The 13474-nt window shown below is 46.7% G+C and overlaps 1 protein-coding gene across 1 annotated transcript in view; it reads right to left on the minus strand.

Annotated features, from left to right (window-relative positions):
* ror1 (receptor tyrosine kinase-like orphan receptor 1) overlaps positions 1–13474 on the minus strand; it is an 89751-nt gene that overhangs the window by 2611 nt on the left and 73666 nt on the right. Inside the window, exons 5-9 of the mRNA XM_066692165.1 lie at positions 4438–4565; positions 3472–3789; positions 2887–3132; positions 2540–2742; positions 1–254 (exon numbers count right to left, since the gene is read on the minus strand). The exon at positions 1–254 is cut by the window's left edge and continues 2611 nt beyond it. Coding sequence (XP_066548262.1) covers positions 1–254; positions 2540–2742; positions 2887–3132; positions 3472–3789; positions 4438–4565 — 1149 coding nt within the window. The remainder of the gene's footprint in view (positions 255–2539; positions 2743–2886; positions 3133–3471; positions 3790–4437; positions 4566–13474) is intronic.

Here is a 13474-nt window from a genome sequence, read left to right on the forward strand (position 1 = left end):
GGCTGCTCCTGGGTCACCACACCCAGCAGGCACACGACGTTGTGGGAGTGCAGCTCGGACATGAGCGCCGCCTCCTGCTGGAACTCAGCCCACAGCTGCGGGTTGGAGAAGTCCTTCAGCGTCTTGATGGCCACGAGCTGGGCGTGGTCCATGCCGGGCAGGTACAGGTGGCCTTTGTAGATCTTGCCAAAGGTGCACTCGCCCAGCTCCTCCATGAAGCGCACGGCAGACAGCGGCAGCTCCTTGGCTTTACTCTGAGGAAGTGAGAGAGACACCTTAATTTACTAAACGTGTCAGTTATAATCACCAACACACTCTGTTTACCACACTGTGTAACTTGTACTGCCTTTCTCTCCTCTGTACAACATGTCACTTTTAATAGCTTCTGGTCAAGAGACTCCCTGGATAAAAGTGTCAGACAGATCAAATCAAATAAAAAAGCAACAAAGATGCATAGTTTTTACCAAAGATCTTTGCTTCTCAGGTTTTCCTCAAAAACTGGGAATGAATAATGCAATACAGGTGTCATTACACTAAAGCACCAGAAGGGGGAGCCTAGACCTTTATTCTCAATTAAGAACGAGGGTAAATGTGAATTTAAAAAAGAGAAGTGGTTTAAAAAGAGGCACAATTAATTTAAACAACATAAGCTTCCGTTTTGAACAAAGTAACACTTCTATGGTTTGGTGCTTCTCGTGGAATCGACGCACTACTGAACTGCGTACAACTTAAACACGCAGAATGACTTCCACAAAGCAAACTCTAATTTATGGCTGTTATTCTCAGTTGGACTGAACTGGTGTTTCAGCTGATGAACTCAACAGGCCCTGCGGAGCAACGCACTCTGACCTCTGAGTCATTGCTGGCACTTAATCTGAATCACTCTGACCTCTGACCGGTCATAAAATGCTGAATTATTTAATTATAGCTTACAAACTGCAATGCAGCCACAGCCGCCCCCCCAAGACTATCGCCACTCAATCAATAAAGATCAAACTGCCTCGGCACAGCGCTGAGTTATTCAGATATGTATTTATGTTTCTGTATTAGGGGCTTGGACTCACGTTTCATGGGATAATAACTCTTATATGCCAATTAAATATAAATATAATTTGAGAGCAGACCTTTCTTACTGTTTTAAATGTTTTAAAATGGGCTAAACTGTAACTACAGATGAATATAAATCAAGGCGTCTCAGAAACAAAACTGCAATGAGATGCGTTCGATTTTTTCCAGCTTTTCCCTTCATCTGTGAGACTGTGGCCTCTTGCCCTATAATCTTCTCTATTTTCGGCTTCAGGTAACCTCTCTTTATTTTCCCCCACTGACGATATTTCTTTATTAATCGTAGACGGCCTTGTTTGGGAGAACAGATACAAAGGTTAGCGAAGGAATCCCAATAACACAAAATGAGAAATTAAATTCCTGACGGGTGGCCACAGTCTGCGGGGAAGCAGCCGGAAATCAGTGTTATTACGAGAGGACAGATGTTTTATGTTACAGACGATCCTCGGGGCCAAAGCTCAGCTCGGTGTTCCTCGCGGTCCGCAAAATACTTGTCATAAATGACGACCCCGGCGCGACCTTTCACGGGATTCGGCTTGTTCACTCTGGGGAAAAGAAAGCCGGGGCCAAACGTACTTAGGCATTAAATGGATGCTCCGAGACGGGGCTGCTAATCTGCTAACTTGTTGTTTGACAGTTAATTGTTTTTTGAAGAATGCAAAGCGCTACTGGCCAAGATAAACCCCACGTCAGGAAACACAAACCTCAGCTCCCATCTTATCCCTGATTTTCGGACCGAGTGTTTCTCGGGCTGTGGGGGTCTCCCGCAGCGAGACCCTGAAGGGCCACACAGGGAGACTGCGCTCTCACAACATCTAATCTACAACACCACGTCCTATACTTCCCTCTGAGCTCGTCCGAGGAAGACCTCCGCACTGTTTATCCTGAAGAGCCGGGTGGGGTGGGAGCGCGTGATAGTGATACCTCAGAAGTCAGGAACCGCGGGGTTTGGCGGCGGTTCGGGTGAGGGGGAATTATATACCATGTGGGGACGGCTGTATCGTACGGGAAGAATGCAAAATAATAACAAGACGACTACAGCAAGATTCCACGGCTTTTGGCAAATCACTTCCATGTGTTGGCATGCCTGCTGTTCCTTTTATTTTATTTCACCGGCCCCAGACGTCTGTGTGAAGAAACAAAGAAACGGCGCAGTTGTCCGATCACCACCGACAGAAATCTGAACACGGACGAAAGAGGAGGGAGCGCTTCAAAGATGTGAAAGACAGGGCTGGGGACCATGAGGCGCTGCGTGGCTTTTAGAGATGAATGAAAGAGACAAGAAGAATCAGCAGGGACACACGCACCCGGGGACACAAATGGAAATTGGGCTTCAAGGCATTCAAGACAGAAAACAGGAGACACTTCTTCACACAGAGAGGCTTCACCGAGATTAATCCCCTCTAGCGCCTGCCGAACCGAAACTGCTCAACCGACTATCAAGCTGTGTCTGTCAGGAACCCCAGGCCCATACCTTGGGCTTGTAGGCGTTCAGCATGGACATCTCCACGTTCTGGCCGCGCACCGGCTTGGGCTGCCTCTGCGCCGGGGGCTGCGCCGCCTTCTGGTTGTTGCGGCAGACGCAGATGAAGAAGAACAGCAGGGCGATGGCCAGGGGGATCGCCACGCTGGGCACCAGAATGTACAGGATCTCGATCTTGTTGCTCACCTTGGCGTCTAAGACGAGGAAAAGGAAACGCACAAAGGGGCTCAAAACACAAAGCACTTTGTTTCCCCACCACAAACTTTGTATTTATTTTTCCTGTTCTGGACCCGGCAGGTCCGGCCCGTCCACCGCAGCGACCCGGAACGCTCTCTCACCGCAGACCGGGATGTCGCACAGGTCCATCCGCACGGACTCGTCCAGGGTGAAGCACCAGGGCCCCTCGAGCTGGTTGGCAGGGTTGCGGCAGTACGAGTGGCCGCCGTTGAGCTCCGGGAAGCGCACCGCCAGGTAGGTGTGGCTGTGGGGGTACTGGGAGTTCCACGGCTGGCACTGCAGGCCCGATTTGGTCACGCTGACTGTCCCCCGGTAGTCGGCGCCAGTGCTGTTGAAGCACTTGTGACCTGGAACAGGAGTGGACAGGGTCAATCGACTTCGTAAAGCCTCGATCCCGTGCCACCGTATGAGACGGTTCCTCAGAGACACATTTGCACGGTTATGTGGTGAAAGAAGGGGATTAAACAAGCAGAGCAAGAGAGAAAACAGGAGACACTTCATCACACAGAGAGTCTCACAATCTGAACAAACTCCCCAGCGATGTGGATGAAGAGACAATTTGGGAACATTCAAAAACAGACTGGATAGGATCCTTGATCACTGAGTTATTAATGGACACCAAACGAGCACGATGGGGCGAATGGGCTCCTCTCGATTGGACACTTTCTTATGTTCTCATGTCTTACTCTTGTCGATGGGCTCGGCCATGGGGATGCCGATGCGCATGCAATTGGCTGCCTCCGGGCTCCCCGAGGCGGGCAGGTCATCGCAGTTAGGCAGCTTGAGGCTCTTGAGGATGATGGGGTTGGAGCGGGCGATGATGTACTCCGTCTTGCACAGGTCGTTCTCCAGGATCTCGCACTCATCCTTGCACAGGTCGCGCGGCTTGTCCACGCCGGACGAGCGGTCGCAGAAGGGGAAAGCGAAGTGGCACAGTGAGGGGATGGCGAACTGGGAGCAGCGGTCCGACAGGTGGCTGGACGTGCCGATCATGGTGAAGGCGGCTGCGGAGGCAAAAGGGGGCGACGTGAGAAGTCGGGACCGTAATTTGTCATGGAATGATTTTCCACTGGGCAACGTTACCGTTTTTATCATTCACAGCCCAAATCCATTTCCCTTGTCCCTTGTAAGATATTCCGTATTGTAACATTATCGTTAAATTGTAGTAACCTATTACAATGATACTACTGAAACACAATACCCAGTGTTATTGACAGTAATACAATGCAGGGTAACTTTGCGGTTCTCTCTCTCTCTCTCTCTCACTGCGTCTCTCTCTCTTTCTCTCTCTCGCTCTCTCTGTCTGTCTGTGTCTTGCTCCATCTCTCTAAAGTTCGCTAAATTCCTAAGCATGTCCTCAACCCTAGCAGCGGCCTTGAACGCAGAGATAATGCCTGTATGGCATCAGTTAAATAAATTAAGTGTAAAATAGACAGCAAGAACATCTGCTCCCTATTGGAGACCTTGAAGGCGAGCTTGAAATAGCAAAGCACAGTCCCGTGCCCAGCCCCTGCTGGATTTACCGGAGAGCAGTTTCCAAGTATTTGCAGAGAGATTATCTACCACGGGAAGCTGTTCCTTCTTATAACACGGAGGTGGCGGCGTGTTTAACCCGCCCAGGATGGGGAACATGTGAAAAAAGACGCACAGACCTGTGATTTGGGTCTCAATCTCCCCCTGCATCTGCAGCGAATCCACAAAGATGCTCCGGTTGCCGATGAAGCGGGCGCAGGCGATGCCCCTGTACGGCTGGCAGAAGCCCTCTTCATCATACTCGTCCCTGCGGGAGAGAGGTCAAGGTCAGGTGACTGGTGGGCATTAAAATTAAAAGGTCCGGGTCCAACACAACCTTGGACCAAACCTCTGATATACCCCATTTCCACTGGCGTCTCCCCCCTTGGTCGATACAAGAAGCCGCAGCAGAGAGCTGTCAGCGCAAAACCCTCGGCTGAAACTGCGATCGGCAGTTTGTGGACACTTTGACGGATTCCAGTCTTCGACTCTCACCCACACAGATGTGGACTGGTTACCTGACAGGGGCCACACCGGGGGTCCGGGTCGGGCCGCCCCGCCCCGTTTCCGCCCCGCTCTCGTCCCTCGTGGGAAAATATAGATCTGGTGCACACTGACATACTAAACCTCCAAGAGCAAATTCCCATTTCAAAATCAAGGAGAATTTATGTCTTTCCCTCATGGAAATGTACACGACAAATTGGGAGCTAAATAGATAAACAACCAAAGCCTTTAACTACGTCTCCAAGATTCACAAACGCGAGTACTTATCCTCTACCACAAAACAAACAATCTGAGCATCAAAACCTTAAAAAGCATAATCACATCCATCCCTCACACCCACCCTGCTGTGAGACATTAAACTGATCCTACCAAACCAATAATTATTGCTTGTACAGTTACTAAAATGTCATCCAGCTATCCCAAACAGCGAGCTTATGCATCTTAACTAAACTGAACCGATGACAGCAAAATCTTTTCCCGTTTTCCACAAGAATGTTAAACCTTAGTGTCTGAACTTTCCATTTTACACAGTTCAACATGACGATCTTTACTGGCAAACCATTTCTTAAAGATTATAATCAATGATCCACTAGGGGGCAGTCTGTTATATTAAAAACCGCATTCCTGCACAGTTTTGGGTGAACACGTGAATTAAAATAATGAAAGCTGAGCACATTTAGATAGATAGGTCGCTACAAAGGCAGGGAGACACACACGGACAGACAGAAGTATAGAGACGGATAGAGTTTGCCTTTTCCTGTTTTTCAGTATCAATTATGCGTATTTTTTTGCAACTTTCTTGTGTCATATGATATAAAACACATGAATGACGATGATGTTTTCGAGAGACTAGTCTCCGTACTGTATTGGTATGTGTGAGTGCCTCCACATGGACACTGAGTCACGGCATCTAAATAACCGTAACACACTGCTCTGGAAACACTGCGTTCTTGCCACTTAAAGATTATGAAAAAAAAAAACAGCCGTGGGATATGATATACAATATATGAAAGCAATTCAATGCATGGGTTTGAGTGTCATAATAGGCACGCAGCATCTGACTAGTGAGAGCAGAGGGACTGGTTAGGTTCTCAGCTGACCCAAGCGGGGGGCTTTCAAATCTGTCCATTAAACACACAGAGAGAGAAAGAGAGAGAGACACAGAGACACAGACACACATACACACACACACACAGAGACAGAGAGAGAGAGACACACACACACACACACACACGCAAGAAACAGAGTCAGTGACTTCACAGCCGGGGTGTCAGAGCATTACCAGGCCAGCAGATAAGAAACAGATGTGTGTTTGATGAAGTGCTGGAGTCAGTCACTCTGAAACAGCTTGTCATGCTACAGAAAATCAGCTTCTTTAAATCTTGTTTTCGTTCTAAAGTCTGCAGGTCGGGCCGCGCGCTCGGCAGGGCGTCGGGGCGGTTGTAACCCAATCGGTACCGGCCCCGAGCGCGCCGTTATCCCCCCCGACAGCATTCGACGGGGTGCCCATCGGGGGCCGAGGGGGTCAGCTTTCGCAGACTTCACAAACCATCTGGGATCAGAGATGCTGCACTGTGAAGCTGCAGGTTGTGTCTCTGCTGAAGGATTGTGTCTCACTGTGGACACGGATGCGATTAAAACTGTGTATGAGTTCAGAGATGAGAAAAAACTAAAAGAAAAGGGCGTCCGTGCCCGACAAACAAACCTCCCGCGAAAAAAAGCGTGAAGGGAAAAGTATCTCGAGTGTCCGTCGATATTTCACGGACTAATTTCCAACAATGATGAAAGGTTCTTAACATCACATAACAACACCACCAAAGTGCATGAATTTATTTGCATTTTTTTCAATTTTTGCAGCATAATATTAGATAATCTGTCATGTGATATTTTCAATTCAAGAAAAACAACAATGCACGAGAAAACAAATCACATTCAACAGATTATTCAAGGACTTCCCGTACAGTCGGCAAACGGCAGTAAAACGACATTAAAAGAAAGACTTGAAACTTAATCCTGCTCTGAAATCTGCCAACTGTCATTTACTTATTTACTTCACAAACGGAGAAGGACATATTTCTCCAACAGCACAGCAGGCGTGGAGAGTAACTACAGAGGAAACGATAAATACCAACACAGAGCACAGAGAGTTTCTGCAGTGAGGAAGATAGGAAGATTACTACTCTGCAGACGGGTCCAAACCCAAGACCATCTTCTGTCTGGGATTTGCGCGATTTGCCTCAGATACAGCCACACGAGCCACAACTGCTCTTGCGTAAACGCTGAAGAATTTATCTTCGTTAGTAAACAAATCAGGCTCGCTGTCGTTGTTTAAAATACATATTCTATCCATCGTTTATCTGAGCTCCACCGCCTGTCAGTCAAATAAAACACACACAACGTCATCCCGCAACACTCGCTCTCAAAATGCGATAATTGTTTCGCAGGGCTCATTTGAAATGCAAAATCGCTCTCCCCGGAGTTTTGAAAGCGTTCGACGGCGTCCCGGCTGCTCAGACGTCCTCGAGCGCGGCAGACACACACAGAGGCGGCATTCAGCGCAGTCCGAGTTGATATGAGTTATGAATCCCCAAGGATCGCCTCGCGGTAAATTAATAAAGGCCCGTCGGGATGCAGAGGGGGATTTTAACACGTGTCCGACGGCGGACCTCGGGGGAAGTGGCGTTTCAGACGAACCAGAACAACGACAGCGATACAGACTCGTGAGACGACTCTGCGGATTTCCCAACGTCTGGCACGGTTCTCTCCCAGATACCTGTACCAAACACTGGTACCAATCCCCTCACATTGTACTGTGCCTTCACGTCGAATTATAGTATTATAGTATAATGCCATTTAGGTGGACAAGAAAGAAGAGAGTACAGCTGGACATGGGTACTCTAGAGAATAGAGACTGGTTTCAATCTTGTTCTTTAACACAAAACCTGAGTTCCTCTCCCTTTTCTTCTGCTCTGGAGCAAGACCCCCCTGGACTCTCTCAGTCCGTGAGATGAGAAGTGACAGAGCAGGTCTGGGCAGCCTCACAAAGCTTTTACCTCTTTTTTTTTCGCCCCGGGGGGGAGAGAGAGAGCATCCAAAGACCTCCAGGTGCCGCAGGTGAGGATCTCTCCAACCAGCGTTACTTCAAGACATTCAAAAGCAGTGCTTAACATTTAATAAATGAAAGAGCATCCCTGGGCAAATCGCCAAGGACTAACAGAGGCCGTGGGAGCGTCCTGGACCCCCGCAGTGGATGATCTTTGTGCGTCTCCCCCACCGGCGAGCAGCACCTCTCCCCCCTTGACCTCGCTCTGGAAAGCGTCTATAAAAACAGCAGCTGTGAGCACTTACGGCCGAGTCCCTGCTAATGGACTGGGGATAAACCGTGGCAGATTTATTGGCTTGTCATTCAGGAGAAATGCATCTCATATGCTTATCATTACAGACGAGTCGAGGAGCGCCGGGGCTCCAGCAGGGATCCGCCGCAGAGCGTGCTCTCATCACACTTTGATACGCGGGGATCCACCCTGAGACTTGAAAGCATTACGGGGGCCAGGCTTTCGTTTTGGGGGGGGGGATGTATCTGGAACGAAGCGAGGACGGGGCGGGCGTGGAACAAGGACGATGGAGAGCAGCATCTATTTCACTGTGGTACGCTTCGGGGGCACGAGGGATTGAAGCTTGTCGTTCAAGGCCATACTCTCAGTGCGTGTCGACCAAAATAGAAAGAAAACAAACAGGAAATGGACAGTGAGATACAGACAGAGAGATAGACAGATAGAGAGACATAGAGATAGAGACAGAGAGAGAGAGACTTTTTATAGAGTTTAATTTGTTAACTTCCCTAACCTTCAAACTTCAGCAGACTGCACCGACCTCCTCTCTAACGGTCTAGTTTGCCTACTAAGATCGTCCGAGGCCGGGGCAGGAAAGGCAAATCAGCCCAGAGGAAGTGTGTGAACCCGAGTCGTCCTCGCAGGAAGCAGGGTCAGCCGGTATTGCTTCCGCCCAATCTCTCGGATACTTAATTAAACCAAGCTATTTGCCAAACTGAACCATTGAGCCTGGTTTACAGGTTTCAGGAAAGCCAAGATGGACAGATCGCTGCAAACAACTGCGGGACCATTACTCCCGCAGAACCAGACTGACGCACCGCTGGACAGTTCCCAAAACAAGCCAGGCAGGACAGCAGGACGTCCACATGGAGACTCCGAGAGCAACTCAACAGCTGCCGGTATTTTATTTTTTGGATGAAACTCCTCGGCATGCTGTGTTTTCTGTCAAAGCGAAGACGGATCATTTTTTGATTGCACGCCATCCTATCTGGGGGCTCGGAGGCTTGTTTTCGGTTGCACAGTGGTGTGCGAACAAAGAGGAACAAACCAGTAATCTGGGAGAAAAGGCTGCATTAGTTCACGATGACTGTAAGTGCCTCACCGCACGGCCTCGTAAAGTGTTTCCTACAAACTCCTACACGAGACACCGCACAGATCTGAGGGCCGGGCTATAGAGATGTCAATGCCGAGCGCTTGTATACCAAAGATAATGGATTACATTCACCAAAGCTAAAGAAGAATCTCTTGGGACCAATAAAAATCCCTCAATCCCTTTTCAGGGAATATTTTTCATATTAGCCACTCTTAAATATCATCTATCCCGTGTTATTTTACCATTCCTGGTGGACTATTCACACTTATTAAAGTATCTAGGGCAGCAACATTAAAGTATGTCTTTCAACGGAGGCATGTCCTTAAAATTTCTGAACAGAATGTCCCTTAACATTAGATCATTTAGAAGTGTTTTAGTACTTCAGTTGTGTTTTACCATTTGGTGCTGATATTAATAGGCGTATGTTCATGTTTAAAAGATAATACGGCACTGGAAAATAAAACAAGTCACGAGTGCGTGTGACAGTGACTTCAAGGACAAAATACCAACAATACTTTCAATATGGTTCGCAATTTGCCAGGTTTTGAAGCTCAATTTAGGAGATCAGAGGTGAACGAGAAGGAATTTATTCCCAGACAAAGTCACAAAGTTTCACTTCATTTCCTGTTTCCAATTTCCTACATTCTTCAGGGGGTATCTGCTTTCCTCGTCATTTGCGGGAACCTTTCGGCTTTTGAAAAGCTTAATTTCAAATTAAAGACATCCAAAACGGGGGGAAGCAATGCCAGGCCGTTTAAAGGCTTCGCATCACGTTAAAATCCAACGTTTCAATAGTTGACGTCTGTAAAAGAAATGGCCTGTTTATTATTATTCACAGTTATTATTTATGATTTTTATCTTTTAGCACGAAGGTTATTTATGTACCTTTTCGGTGCCGTGACACCAAAAATAAATAAATAAAACCTTCACATCCCACATGGGGCCATTCAGAACACTAGTGCTTAATACAATAAGCTTCAGTTTTCAAAATGGTCTCCCACCCTATGGAAGCACTTTCGCTGTAAACGTAAGTACCTCAATAATGAGATTTCCTTGACAATCAAAAAATAACAAACAGTCACTTTAATCATCCGAGGCAACGAAAGGTGCTGACCCGTGACCACCATTAAAGTCAGGGAAGCAAGAGTCTGTTGGGTTTCTACCATTGGACGGCCATGAAAAGCATCATTGTGTTGCCCGGGGGTGATAATGCGTTCTTTGAGGGACTCCCCCGAGGCAGCACACATCTCTCCTCACCGAGAGCGAGGGGGCAGAGGGCGAATCTCCCACCACAAAATCAACAGCACCACCTGCAATAAATCTTCTCTTTTCTACAGTAAAACTGAGCTCTGAAGGGCCATAGTGAGGCACCCACATGTTTCCCAGCAAATCCTACTTTTAGAATCCAATCCATCTCCCGTCTCTCCCTCCTTCCAGGTACTGATGAATTGTGCACCCGTACCTGGTGGCATTGAGACAAATGAGGTCCCAGGTCGGGGGATCGGTTCACTCTTTGTTGTTTGAACTCGAAGACTTCCTGCGATGGAGCAAACCTCAGCTGGGGGGGGGGTACAGATGTGGTGCGAATGGACTCCCTGCTTTGAAGCACCTAGCCTTGAAAGATGCATGGGATGTAATTGAAAGTAAGACTGTACAATGCACTAGTTAGAGCTCATCTGGATACTGTGGACAGTTCTGGGCTCCACACTTCAAGAAAGATATCGCTGCTCTAGAGGCAGTTCAGAGGAGAGCAACCAGACTTATTCCAGGTCTGAAGGGAATGTCCTACTAAGAGACTGAGGAACTGAACCTTTTCACCCTGGAACAGAGGAGACTACATGTGGACTTGATCTAAGTCTTCAAAATCATGAAAGGCATTGACCACATCAAACCAGAGGAGCTTTTCCAGATCAGCAGGGACACACAGACCCGGGGACACAAATGGAAATAGGGCTTCAAGGCATTCAAGACAGAAAACAGGAGACACTTCTTCACACAGAGAGGTGTCACAATCTGGAACAAACTCAATACTGATCTAGATTGGGCACCAACCAAAGGGAAGTACATGGGCTGCATCTTGACTGCTGCTGGTCTGTACGGGTTCTTGTCTCACTAACTTCAGAAAGCGAAAGGTTTGTAGTCGACTCCAGGTCTTATTTTTACATTTAATGATGTGTTTGGTACACAGCACACAGAAAGACCCCGACAGAAAATACAGTGATCTCATTTGTGTGACAACGAAGCTGTTCCAGATGCCCAAACCGACTTTACAAACTCTTCAGGACTTTGTGTGAGAGAATCTCAGAAAGGTAACGTGTTTGGGGGCGGACCATTCCCTTCTGTTTTGCCAGATGATTTAAAAGGCAGTTTGAAGATAACAATCATAACGCAAACAACTGCTGGTACTTTAGGAACAAGAGCATGCATGTTTGGCACCGCGTTTGCATCCTGAATCATTCAGGACCTAAATCTAATACTCAGGGGTGATAATTCAGAAATGAAGTAACTACAGATACACAGCAGCACACAGAGAGAGCCAACAGAGGGGGTTATGAAAAATATACCATTAAACATCACCACAGGTTGCCTCAAGTGCCATTTGTCTTCGTTTTTGCTCAGTGATGAAGATGTGGCAGAGACGCCAACTACAGGCCCTTCCTCTGAACCACAGTCTGGAGACAAGGCTTGTCTAGTGAGTGATGTCAGACCAAGAGACGGCACGCCCTGGCAAAAATGTACGACGCCATCTTGAAAATGATTGTGTCACGACAAAGTACACAGAAAAGCTAAATGGGTTTTCATTAAGCAGCAATTCTTTGAACAATTATACTAGGCCTACAGTTTGTTCAATTATTCCCAGAAGCCCCTAACCAACAGGTTTTGTAGATAACCTTTAATCTTCAGTTTCTTAACACCTGGAACAACTTAATTGTGATTTAGCAGGGGATTTGTTAAATTAAGTAATTTAGAGACTAGTATGAAGACAATTAGCTACCCTTTTCAGCCCTCTATGACCAGAGCTCCGTTAATTTAAGTTAATTGCTTAATTGATCAATAACGCCGATGTGTTCCCAGTCTTTTCGAAATTAGCAATTTAGGGTGACTGACACAACTTACTTGATAGAGGCTCCCCAGGACCATGTTGGGGCCCCACTGATCTACATAATGCAAAACATATATTAACCTATTAACAAGTACAAAAACAACACAATTACAAACCGATTTCCAACACACACGTACAGCGTTTGATACAACTCTGCCCAGTTGTTTCACAAGTGATTCGTCTTTATACAAACGTGTAGTGGCTGTAGATTTCCAACTGTGGTTTGACTTTGAATGAAACAAAATGTCAAAGTGGCGACATCCATAGTTACTAAATCTCAATTAATGACGTGAACACTAGATTTAAACCCCGCTTTCCCACTCGTTTCATTAAACTTCAAATACATTCACAGCCCATTTACTTTTTGCTCGACTGCCTCCCGAAAGCCGATCCTTGGCAACGGCGTTCGGCTCGTCAGGAACAGGCTTACCAAAGCCCTCCGCTTCGTTAGAGTCCTCGGTTTCTGACTTCATGTTTATCTTCCTAAGTCCACTTATATGTTCTTGATCATGTATATAATCGGCATTGCTGCGGTCTTAATTTAAAACAGAAAATGTTTTGTCAACGGGGTTTCAGGTTCACCATAACAGCATAAAAAATATGCCATTGCATTACATTACTGCTGTACCAATTTACCAATCAACTGAATCTCATTAATCAATTAAGTATACATTTGGGGGAATGTTTTAAATGGCCTAAACCACAGTAGGTGTTGAATCAGGCATAGATTACAGCACTCAAAATGGCAAATTATTTTGCTGAATCCCTTTCACATCAGTGGATTTAGCACCAGCTTAAAGATAAATAAACAATTTAAATATAACACAAAAAATTGAATGCGAGTCTTTGTATACTTTGTACCAACAGATGTATTTTTGACACAGAGTTCTGAATTTTACGGTACTTGGAAGAGGAAAAATCAGTGATGGGAATTGGACATCATTTCTATATATAAAGAAAAAACAGTATTTGACCTTTCATTCATATTTACAATTTCATATCCCAAAGCATGCCCTTTGTGTAGTCCACATGGAAAAACGTTTCAGCGTTTGGCAGGCGAAGTCATGTGATGGAAACACTTAAGAGAAAGTACAGTGCACAGGAGCCAGTGGGTCTAATGGCCATCGTGGGAGGTTTGGCGCTGG

This window comes from Amia ocellicauda, chromosome 19 (genome assembly GCF_036373705.1).
Source record: "Amia ocellicauda isolate fAmiCal2 chromosome 19, fAmiCal2.hap1, whole genome shotgun sequence".
In the NCBI taxonomy this organism is placed as follows: domain Eukaryota; kingdom Metazoa; phylum Chordata; class Actinopteri; order Amiiformes; family Amiidae; genus Amia; species Amia ocellicauda.